General features: G+C 56.3%; 1 protein-coding gene across 1 annotated transcript; it reads left to right on the top strand.

The window, feature by feature from the left end:
* Positions 1-83: 83 nt before the first annotated feature.
* LOC148125958 (uncharacterized) lies at positions 84-4820 on the top strand. Its single transcript, XM_087933753.1, is given in 3 exon segments — positions 84-712; positions 982-2401; positions 2404-4820. Coding segments are annotated over 2 exon segments (2451 nt in total). The 5' UTR covers positions 84-712; position 982; the 3' UTR covers positions 3436-4820.
* Positions 4821-11812: the final 6992 nt, after the last annotated feature.

Genomic DNA, 11812 nt, shown 5'->3' with positions numbered 1-11812 from the left:
CCCAAGAGGCAACTGGACTTTCTGGGTATTTTTAAAGCCACCTGGAGCCTTAAGGACTCTCCAGTGGGATGCAAAGGACCAGCTGTCTGCAAGGAGTGTCAGTCCTTCCCTTCCCCACCATCCGTTCAGAGCTGAAGAAACCCCTTGGATGAGAAGCGAAAGGTCTTCACAGAAACCCCTGAAAGTCCAGTGGCCTCTTGAAAGAAAGCCCCTTTGGGACAAGCGGGACCTGGGGGGCTGAGAACCTCCCTACACGCGAGGAGGGCAGGGACTGTGTTGGGGTGCTGGCCCTGCTTCTGGGGAGATGAGGGCTCCCTTGGCTAGGAGGCCTCGCTCTTCCTTCTGCTCAGCTTGGGCAGCTCCTGCTGGCTCAGGGGGCTCTCTGCCCTGTGGAGAGTGGGTGCCAAGGGAGGGACGCTTCCTCTGCCCAGCCCAAGGTGCGCCTCGGGCGGAAGAGCGCAGAGCCACCAGCAGCGTCCCTGGGGCTGCTCAGCACCTCTCGCTGCTTATCAGGCCAAACCAGAGAGCAAAAGGTGTCTTGGGTTGCACCCAGATCTCCTCCACCCTCCTGAGGCGTCGCTGGAGATAAGGGGCCCCTATCCCTCGGCAGCCCATCTGGATCAGGACAGATTCTCCAGGGAGGGGAGGCGCATTCTCAAGACCTCCTGCTATCCTGGCCAGCGAGGAGTTCCAGGGGCTGCTCAGCAAACAGGTGCGTCCTCTTAAGACCTGTGGGGAGGCCCTGGAGGGAAGGATGGGCAGCCTGCGTCCCCTTTGCAGGAGGGGCCAGATGCGCCCTTTGGGTCTGGCTGGCTGTGGCTGCAGCAGCAGAGCCAGAGGGAGGACGGGGACCAAGAATCTGTCGGAAGGGTTGCATAATTGATCCCAGGGGCCCTCGGAGTTAGGAGGCTGCATTGCAGAGAGCGCTGGTAGGCGCAGGGGATACTTTGAAAAAGGCTCAGGGCTGTTGGTCTCTTCCAGCATGTGGCTCAGGGCCACCCTCCTCCTCCTCCTCCTCCTCTTCCGGACCGGCCAAGGGAATCAGGGTTGCAGTGGCACCCCGAACGAGAGCTGCCCCTTTCAAGAGGTCTACACGAGGGCCCGAGATATCGCAGAGATCCCCAAGTCAGTAGCTCCCATTATCACGGAAATGTTCTTTGTGGACACCAGCATTGTAGAAATTAGGCAGGGAGCCTTCGCGAACATGTCTAACCTGGTGAAAATTGTGTTCCTAAACAACAAGATTAAAAGAGTTGAAGCGGGAGCATTTGAGAACTTGGAGAACTTGGTGGATCTGGAAATCACCGGGGCTGAGTTAGGGGATCTCCCCGTGGGCACCTTCCGCTCCCTGGATCGCTTGCGGAAAGTGAACCTGAGGGACTCCCGGATGAGAAGGATCGAGAAAGGGCTGTTCGACGGCCTTGGGGACTTGGAAGAGGTCTACCTGCATCGGAATGAAATCGGGTCTCTCCCCGGTGGGGTTTTTGATGGGCTCCCTAAACTCTCCTTGTTACATTTGGGGTGGAACCAGATTTCCAACGTCTCACAGGATCTCTTCAAGCCCCTGACCCAGTTGAAGACTCTCCGGTTGCAGAATAACCAGGTCGGGAGTCTAGGGGCGGGGACTCTGGACAGCCTGCAGCAGCTGGTGGAGCTCAACCTGGAGAGCAACAGGCTCCAGACTCTCCTGCCCAACTTGCTAAGCCGGCTGGTCAACCTGGAGAGGATTTTTCTGGACAAGAACTCGATTGAAGTTCTCCCCCATGAGACCTTCCTTGGACTGGGAAAAGTGAAGCAGCTGAAAATGGCGTCCAACCGCCTGAAAGCCTTCCCGGCCTTGGGGGCCATGCAGCTGCTGACGGAGCTGGACCTGAGCAGAAACAGGATCTCCACCCTGGAGAATTTGGCGGGGGCTTCTCTCCCGTCCCTGACGACTCTCAAGCTCCAGGGAAACCAGCTGGAGACCCTCCCCACGGGTTACTTGGACCACCTGGGAAAGCTCACCTCCCTGTATCTTGGAGACAATCCGTGGAGGTGCGACTGTCACCTTCTCTACCTCCATCAGTGGATGAAGATGAATGCTAAAAGGATAAAGGATGCCAAGAAGTTGGCCTGCAGAAGCCCAGGAGGCCTGGCTGGCAAAGAAGTGGGCTCCCTGTCAAGAGACCAGCTGGTCTGTTTAACAACCACCCCCACCTTCAAGGCCACCTTCAAGGCCACCCCGTTGCCCACCTCCGCTTCTCCACCTGCCACCCTGGCAAGCAGAAACACAACCGGCACCTCAGCTCAGCCCCCCGCGCTGCAGAAGGCCCCCACCACCACATCTCAGCCCCCTCCTACGAAAAGCGCACAAATCGTGGTTACCAGCAGGCCTACAACCCCCCCCCCACGAGCACCCCAACCCCAACTCCCAGCTCTCCCCTCACCCCCCCTCAGAGTCCCACCTCAGCCAGGACAAGCCCTGAAGTCACAAGCCATCAAGCCACAACTTCCACGAGTCCTTCAACCACAGACAAAGACACCACAACGGTCTCTGAGATTTCTTCCACAACCCCTGAAATAATTTCCACGACTTCTCCAACCACAACCAAAGACGCCACAACTGTCACTGAACAGCCTTCCACAACTCTACAAGCCACAACTTTCACGGCTTCTCCAACCACAACCAAAGACGCCACAACTGTCACTGAACAGCCTTCCACAACGTTACAAGCCACAACTTCCACGACTTCTCCAACCACAACTCAAAATGCCACAACTGAAATTTCTTCCATAGGCTACCAGTTCACCTCTTGTACAGATACTCTGACCCCAGATGCTGGACCGGGTACCGAACCACGGAAACCACTGCGCCCTGGGACACTCCCACCAAGACCCCCCACTGCTCTGACTAACATCAGCTCAGCAAGATCCTATGCACCATTTATAGTCCCCAGGAGATCCACCGCAAGCCAGGACACACCCACTCGCACTCCTGTGACTGCCACGTCACCTGTGTGTCGCTCCAGGCCCTCTTTGCCGGACCCATCCTCCAGGCAAGTGATGACTGTGCCCAGCCCCACAGCCCCCAGGGCGATGCTGGCACAGACGCCCGCTGCAGGCTCAGCCCTGGCACCTCCCTCTGCCCCAGGCCTCCCCCTTTGCCCTTCCTCTCCTCCCCCTCCCTGGCCCCGGAGTGTTGGGAGCCCCCTTCCCCTCCCCAACCGGCCTGCCCTCCTGCCACAGCACCAGGCCTGGGGCTCCCTGCTGAGCTCCAACTCCTGGTATTGCCGCGTGTTCCTCCCGCTTTACCTTTCCATGCTCTCTGTGGGCATCTTCTGTGCAGTCGCCTTGGGGCGCCTGGCATACACACTCCACAAAGCCACGGAGTCGGTCCAGCTGCCTCCCCGGCTGGTGAGGCTGGTCCACGTCAAGGCCAGGCGAGGGAGGGAGTGACGGGTGGGGGCAGGAAAGCAGCCCTGCCACCTCCCACCCCTCTTGCCTCATGGGCGCCCCCGGGACCCAGGGCAAGGTGCCCTGTGCTGGGCTGCTTCTTGCTAGTACCGCCACCTCCTGGGCCCCAGATGGAGAAATGGAGTCTACCCACTGCAGCCCTACCTGGAACCAGAGGGCCTTTCTCACCCTCTCCACCACCACGTGGTGGGGCTATTCTGATGCACTTGTGGCAGTAAAAGATCTCCCACACCACAGACAGGGATGCTCCCACCCCACTCCCTATGAACTGCTGAAGGTGCCCCCGCACCCTCACCAGGAAACCTCTGCAGCCAGAGGATTAACCCCGAGTGGTGACAGGAGGACGAACCGGCCAGGCGTTGGGGGTCCAGGGAAGCAGGCTGCTTCTATTCTCCGGCCAGGCGTATCTCGGAGCCTTCCTAAGGACGAGGCCACAAGGGTGGACTTATCTAAGGCTGTCCTTCCACCCGGTCGGCCTGTTCCTTTGCAATGCAGCCCAGGAGGCAACAGGTAGAGAAGCTCCCCCTTTTGGGTCAAGGCTTTTGGGTCAGCAAGCGCCAAAACCGTGGGAAGGAGGGCCCGGGGCACACTGCACGCATGCTGATCAAAAGGGTGCGATATCTTCAAAATGAGTTGGTTGTTTAGAGAGGCCGCAGCCTACCGACTGTGGGGATGGGATTGACGAGCACTCAATGCTTGGCTTGGTCCAAAATATGCCGGCCTAATTATTGGCCAACCAATAATTGCCTGCACCCTGAGCCCCCACTGGGGTCCCATGGAGGGCAGTTCCAGTGTTGGGGGTCACCTGGGTGGGTTGAGATGTATCCTCTCCTTTGGATGGTGCGATTTTATGCTTTCTCTATGTTGCTTTTTTGGTTTCCTGCATTTTATTGCTGGAAACCACTGAAAGTGTTGGGAGTGCAGAAACTTTGACAAATAAACAAGCAAGCGCCTGGGATTAATCCCACCTGGGTGTTTTCGGCTGCTCTTTGGTGTCAGGCAACCAAGGGGACAATCCTTAATCGGCTTACAGAGGGAATCTGTCCTCCAGCCTGGCCCAACGCCCAGAATGCCCAGAATTGTGTGTGGTTCCCACCCTGAAGCTGTTCTGAAAGGCCGAAATAGAACAGAACAGAACAGAACAGAAAACAGAATAAAATAGAACAGAAAACAGAGGAGAATAGGACACTTTATTTGGCCAACTGTTTGGGGTGGGAAAGCAGGTGAGTTCTGGGTTGCTTCCTGTAGTTTTTCTGGACACTCATCCTTTGCTCCTTTATTCTGGTTTTTTTTTTTAATATAACATAAGCACCCAGAGATGTTGGGAGTGTATTTGCTATGTAAAGTAAGATAGATAGATAGATAGATGATAGATAGATAGATAGATAGATAGATGATAGATAGATAGATAGATAGATAGATGTAGGTAGGTAGGAAGGTAGAGAGAGAAAACTAATCTCTGAGCATGGGTGGGGGGGCTGCCTTTGCAGAGCCAGCCTAGCGCTGGAGAAGCGGCCTGAAACGTCTTCCGGGGGCCACTTTCCCGTCCAGAGCCAAGGAGCGGAACGGTGGCAGAGCCCAGGACTTCTTGGGCAGAAACTTGGCCGGGAGAAGCTGCCTCCAAGGAAGGCCGTCGGCCAAGGCGACGAGCGTCCCGCCCTGGTTGGAAATCAGCTCAGGAAGCCGCGGCGGGCCTTGCGGCGGGCCCGGCCAAGTGGCGGCGGGCAGTCGGGATCAGCGGGACCGGGGAGGAAGGCGTGAAAGGAGGGAGCCCGGCAAATTCCGCTTCACTGTCCCGTCTTCAAGGCGGGAGGCGGACCTGAGCTCGGGCGCTCCCCTTCCAGCCTCCCCTCGGGAATTCGGCGCTCCGACCCGCCGCCCGGTGAGCCTTGGGCTGCGCGGCCGCAGCGCCTCTCCCTCTGGCTGCTCCCCGAAGCGTCGGGCCCGGGCTCGCCCGCTCCCCCGCCAGCTCGCGGAGACCCTCCCGGCCTTCCAACCGAGGCCTCGCCTGCCCCGAAGAGCTGGGGGGGGGCAGCTGCCGCTCTTTCTCCGGACTGGAGCTGGGGAGGTCGACGGGCCGCCGCCAACCGTGGAGCGCCTGAGACGGAAGCCGAAGCCTTCGCCGCGGAGGAGCGGAGGGCGCCCGTCGCTCCTTCAGCCAACCAAGCGGCGGGTGTCCGTAGGTGTGGGCCGGAGGTTGCCGCGCCTTGCCCGGGCCCTTCTCGCTCGGGGCCACCTCTCGTTTTCGGCCTTCAGCTCGCGGGTCCCGTCGCGGCTCCTCTTGCCGGCAGCCGGCAGGTGGCGCCAGCGTCCAGCTCTGGTGGCCGCTGGAGGGCGCGGCTGGGGCCCAGGGCGGGGCTGCCAGGCGGTTTTCCCGCCAGACCGGGGCCGCCCGCTCCCACCGCCGGGCTCCGCTCGGGGCGGGGCGCCTCTTCCTTGCCCGGAGAGCCGCTGCTTTGGAGGTGCCTGAAGAACGCGGCTTGCTTCGCCCAATGCAGGCCGAGACTTTGACTCTTGTTCTTGCTTGTCCTTCGGCATGTTGTGGAAACACGCAGCAGTTGGGACGCGAGGAAAGGGGTCTCCGCGTTTTCCAGGAGCCATTCCGGCCTTTAGAAGGAACCCGGTGGAGGCCTCGGCGTTTCCTGGCTGTCCCCCCCGCTGCCTGTGCACCGCACACAGCCGCCCCGTCCCTTCGCCTGCGCCCTTCGGCCTCTCATTGGCCAAGCAGGGAGACCCTCCCTGGGTTGCTTCTTCCGCTCGGGGGGCGGGGGGGGGGGAAAGCGCGCCCGCGCGTAATGAGGCAGGCGGGATGCTCCTGGCGGCGGAGATGGGCGGCGCTGGGGGCTGCAGGGGGGCTGGCTGGCCTACCTCACAGGGCAGAGCTGCAGCTGGCATCTTGCCCAGGACCTTCCCAGAGAGGCTCAAATCCTCAGCATGGACGGAGGGGGAGGAATTAGCTCACCATCCCCAAGGCTGTCTCCTGGGGGTGGGGAAGAGGGTTGCCACGGAGACAGGCCAGGAAATCCCCTTCGATGTTTCGGCTCCTGCCGGTTAAGATGTTCTCCTTTTAAGTGGGGGCTTTCCCCCCCTTAATAGGGTGCCACAAGCTTCCCTCTTAGGCCCAGGACTCTTCAATATCTTCATTAACGACTTAGAGGAGGGACTAGAAGGGGAACTTACCAAATTTGCAGGTGATACTAAGCTGGCAAGAATAGCCAACACCCAAGAAGATAGGCTGAAGATCCAGATGGATCTTGACAGACTAGAACACTGGGCCGTATCTAACAAAATGAAATTCAATATAGAGAAAAGTAAAGTCCTACACTTAGGCAAGAAAAACCCAAAGGACACATCTAGACTGGGTGAAACCAGGACTCAATAGCAGGAACTGTGAGAGGGATCTTGGAGTCTTAGTGGACAACCAGCTAAATGGGAGCCAGCCGTGTGCAGCAGCAGCCAAAAAAGCCAACACAATCCTAAGTTGTATTAACAGAGGGATACAATCGAGATCAAGGGAGGTACTAATACCACTCTATATAAAGCCTTAGCAAGGCCACACCTAGAGTCCTGCATCCAGTTATGGTCGCCACACTATAAAAAAAGATGTTGAGGCTCTAGAAAGAGTGCAGAGAAGAGCAACCAGGATGATGAGGGGACTGGAGGCTAAAACATGCGATGAATGGTTGTAGGAACTCAGCAGGGCTAGTCTAGGGAAGAGAAGGACCAGGGGAGACAGGAGAGCATCTTCCAATATTTGAGGGGCTGCCCCAGAGAGGAGGAAGGAGTCAAGCTATTCTCCAAAGCACCCAAAGGCCAGACAAGGAATAATGGATGGAAACTGATAAAGAGAGTTTCAACATAGAAATAAGGGGATTTTTTTTGACAGTGAGAACAATCAACCAATGGAACAGAAATTGCCCTCAGAAGTTGTGGGAGCGCCATCACTTGAGACTTTCAAGAAGAGATTGGACTGCCATTTGTCAGAAATGGTGTAGGGTCTCGCGCTTGGGCAGGGGGTTGGACTAGATGACCTACAAGAGTCCCTTCCAACTCTGATTATCTGTTATCTGTTATGGCAACCATGGTTTAAGAGCTATTTTTTCCCATGGGTAAAAGTCCTCCTTAAAAGAAGCCATTTCTGAATTTTACCTGAAATATATAGTAAAGATTTGAAATGCCTGATCGTAAATGTATTAACAGCGGCTAGGATTGTATTTGCTAAAAAGTGGAAAAATGAGAAAATACCATCACAGGAGGAAATTATTAAGAAAATATTGGAATGTGCTGAAATGAGCAGATTGACATTTGAAATTAAAGAACAGGATGATAAACAATTTTATAAAGTTTGGGATCTATTCTATCAATAAAGTATAGTAACGAAATATGTAGACTTGTAGAAAATACTAAATATATAAAGATGTATTCTTTTCTTATTATATCTACAAAATGATTTTAGGATAGATTTGGGATGATAATATGAATTGTCACAAAACAAATTAAGTAAAATATGATTATTTTCTAAAGCATGAATGAATAAGAGTATAGTCAAATTGTTGCAATATCACCCAATGATCCAATGATACCATACCTGCCAGGTAACACGTGTAAAGCTATGATTGGTCAACATAGGTATTACCTTATATGGTCAGTATTACCTTATATGGTCAGTATGCCTTATATGGTCAGTTTCCTTATATGGTCAAATATGCAAATACATAGCCTTATATGGTCAAATGTACCCAAAAGGAATGTTTCCTCATACACCCTAAACCCCACCCTAAACTTGCACAATAAAAGAGAGGGGCAAAGTTTGCTCTGGGCTTCCTCCCCCAAGAACATGCCTTTGTGTCCTTGTCTTCATTGCCTCTGCGAGAGAAGCCCGTCCGGGCAGTCGGTCCGGGCGTGGGCTACCAGCTGACCCCTCATCCCTGCAGTGGGACCAGCAACGCATCACAAATGATTGATTAATAATGATACCAATGTATTTAATATTGGATTGAAAATATGAGATCATATACAATGTAATTGTAATTGAAGACTACGAAATGGAAGCACAAAACAATTTGTAAACCAACCGGCACACTGGATGTACATATATGGAAGATGGCCTGATGTTTTTATGTTTTGTTTGTTTATGTTTGTTTTAAAAACCAATAAAAAATAATTAAAAGAAGCCATTTCTGGGTGACCGACGGGTGGGAGGGGGCTCTGGGAAGTCATGGGTGGTCTTCCAGAACTTAGTCTGGGGTTAGGGTTAGAACCACCCCTCCCCCGCTTAAGAGTGGCTTGTCCAAAGCCCTTTTCTGTAGGAAAGGAAGTTGCTCTGCGTGACCCTATCGCCCTGGCCAGGGCTTGGCGCTGCTCACAGGGGGCTTAAGCAGGCCAGGTCGAGCCCAGCCATGGAGGCATTGCATCTGCCATTCCTGGCTAAGGGTGAGAAGCCCTGGGGCCGGGGTGGGAGGTGGGGGCAGTTGGCCAGGGTGGAGTTGCAGGGAAACTGGCTGTGAATCCTCTGGCCTGGGCGATGGGGCTTTCAGAGTGGCTCGGGGATGGGGGGAATTGCAAGAGAGAAATGGGGCAGGAGAGCTTGGGGTGATCCCCAGCTGGTGAATGGGCCCTGGGTCCCAAAGCACCAGGCTCTTCTGGGACTATAATGGGAGGCTGGGGCATTAGGCGGTCAGTGGGGGGAGGGGTGGCGGCGATCAGGCTCATGGTGGACCTGGGTGGCTGCTTGACTTCCAAGGATGCCCTTTCGTGGTGAGGGGCCTCCCACAGTCCTGGGATGTGGGGCATTCAGGCTTCCTTCTCTGGCTTCCCCTGGAGCCCAGCCTTGGATTCCCCCCCCCCCCGGAACGGAGGGTCCCGTGCCCGGCAATTCAAGACGATGCCATGAATCGCAGCGGAGCAGCAGGCAGCGGCTCGGGCTTTAGCTGGGTTGGGATTTCCGTTTGCTCCCGGAGGCTCCCCTGCCTTCTAGCTGAGAGCCTCAGCGGATTTAAGGGGCTTCGGTTCCAGCTAGCCTGTCTAAGACCCTCCAGGAGATGCGCTTCAAGCACACCCGCCCACCCAACCTAGCCAGGTTTATTGCTTCCATGTTTAAGCAGCTTTCAGGGATCTTCCCTAGCAACAGACAGAAACTATTGCTGTAAATAACAGCAAATAACATTTCAGAGCAAAATGTTCCCCGGCTGACAAATATGGAAAAACCAGGCTGAAACCTGGAGACAGCCCTCCTTGGAGGCTGCTTGGAATTTGCCCTGCAGAGCCGTCCAGAGCCTCCAGTCTCCGAGCAGGGCTGGTTGTGGGGGCCATGGGCGGGCGGGGGGGGCGGTCAGAGGGCAAGCAGGGACATCAGTTTGCAAGCTCCGTAGGAAAGGTTAAGGGCCGGGAGCGCAGAGCTGTAATTGAGTCCTTCCATTGGAGGCATCCGGATCAGCAGGGAGGCCGCTTGTCTCTGGAGGAAAATGCCCAGACAAATTCCAAGCAGCAGGACGGGCCCGGGGGGGCGGGGGGCTCCCCTGTGTGGGGGCTGAATGGTACCTGCCGCCGCCCTGCAGCCCCGGAGTCCCTCCTGCCAGGAAAGAGGCCCGTCTTGGCTGCAGCAGATCTCGGGGCTGGCTGCAGAGGCAGAGAGCCTCCCGCCTCCCCCTGAATGGCGAGTGCCCCCAGCATGGACTCCGTGGCCTGTGCGGGAGAGCCGGGACTCCCCGCTTTCAGACAGGGCAGGAGACCCCCTGCAGCCGCCCAGAGCTTGCTGGCTCTTCTGGGAGGCTGGCTTGGAGCGCCTGCCTGCCTCCGCGACACCTGGCTTAGCCTGAGGCCCAGACCTGGCCACCTATGGACAGGATTCCAGCTTTCAGCTTTGTGTTGCGTGTGGACTCGGAGAAGCAGCTCCGTCCAGGAGGCCCCCTTGGAGCTGTCCAGGGTCCTGCCCCCCCCCCCAGTCTTCTCCTGGGGCTCTGCCTCTCTGCTTGGCCTCCCTGCCCTCCCGTAGTATTGGCCCAGAGCCTCCGGGCCTTGGAGAAGGGGCTGCAGAGGCAACGCCCACCAGGAGATGGCCAAGACCCTGGGAGGCGGGCTTTCTTGGACTCTCTCCCTAAATGGGGGGAGGGGGCTGGATGACACGTGGCCCCGACTAAAAGCCACCCCTGCCCCCCCCCCGGGCCGTAGGGAGGCCCTTCCTCCAGGCAATACCAAGCCAGGTTGTCTTTCCCGCTGGAATATAACCTGGGAGGGAGTTTTGGACAAGAATGCCTGGGTCTTTAAGGAGAAGGTTGTCCTGGAAAGAGTCTGCGAAAGGGGACTGAATGCTTTTTCACTCTGAAATGGGGGGGGGAGGGGAAAAAAGCTGCTCTTTGTTTCTCCCCCCCCATTTCTGACAGAAAGAAAACCTGCTGAGATCAGGGGGACTCTGGTCCCCTCCTCTCTTCTGAAGTGTGCACCAGATAAATGGTGACACTCAGGGGAGCAAAATGGATTTTTAAAAAGAACGGGGGGGGGGGATTGTGGAGGGAGAGGGCAGCCATGGAGGAGCTGAATGACTTGATGGGCTGATGGTGGGGAAGCGAGTGTTTAGCTCCCTCCCATGGAGCGCTGAAGCCCTTGGATGGCTCCTCCTCCTCAGCAGCTCCCCTCCCCTCCCCTCCCTCAGACCCCTTCTAAGCCTCCCCTCCCCCCTCCCAGCTGCCAGAATAACATTGGCTGAGATGGGGAGGCGGAGGAGGCGGAGGAGGAGGAGGAGGAGGAGAAAGAGTCTGAAGGTTTCCTTGCAGGAAAGCTAAGAGGGGCGTGCAGTTAATCAGCCAACGAAGGATCTGGCTGGGGACCTGCCCGGACTTTGCTTCTGTCCTGGGTGCCTTAAATGGGTTCCCAGCCTGTGCAGGGTGAAAGGCCCCTTTCCCGCCCCCACCTCCGGTTGCTATTAGAGACTTGCAGGATTCACGCAAAGGAACAAGCAGGTCAGGAGAACTGAGCAAAGGTGCCTCTACATCAGGAGCCTCCAACCTTGGCAACTTTAAGACGTGTGGACTTCAACTCCCAGAATTCCCCAGCCACCACATGGAATTCTGGGAGATGAAATCCACAAGCTTTAAAGTTGCCAAGGTTGGAGACCCCTGATGTAGATGAAGGTTGTCTGCCTCCTAGAAAGTGACCTTCTCGGGGTTGGAGACGGAAGCGCTCTCCTTGAAGCGACAACTGAAGATGTGAGACAGGGGCCAAAAGGAGGCTGTCTGGGGGAGGGGATTCAGCTTCCCCCCCGGATCTGGGGGATCTTGGCATCTTCCACTGAGGACCGATATGCTGCATGGGCCAGAAAGGGGGCTGTGAAAATATCTCCAGACCCCTCACATCCTGGACA

Source organism: Pseudonaja textilis, chromosome 4 (assembly GCF_049901715.1).
Source record: "Pseudonaja textilis isolate UNSWEBS1 chromosome 4, rPseTex1.2, whole genome shotgun sequence".
NCBI classification, from domain to species: domain Eukaryota; kingdom Metazoa; phylum Chordata; class Lepidosauria; order Squamata; family Elapidae; genus Pseudonaja; species Pseudonaja textilis.
Note: the sequence above shows the minus strand (reverse complement) of the source record. Positions and strands in the feature narration are given on the sequence as shown.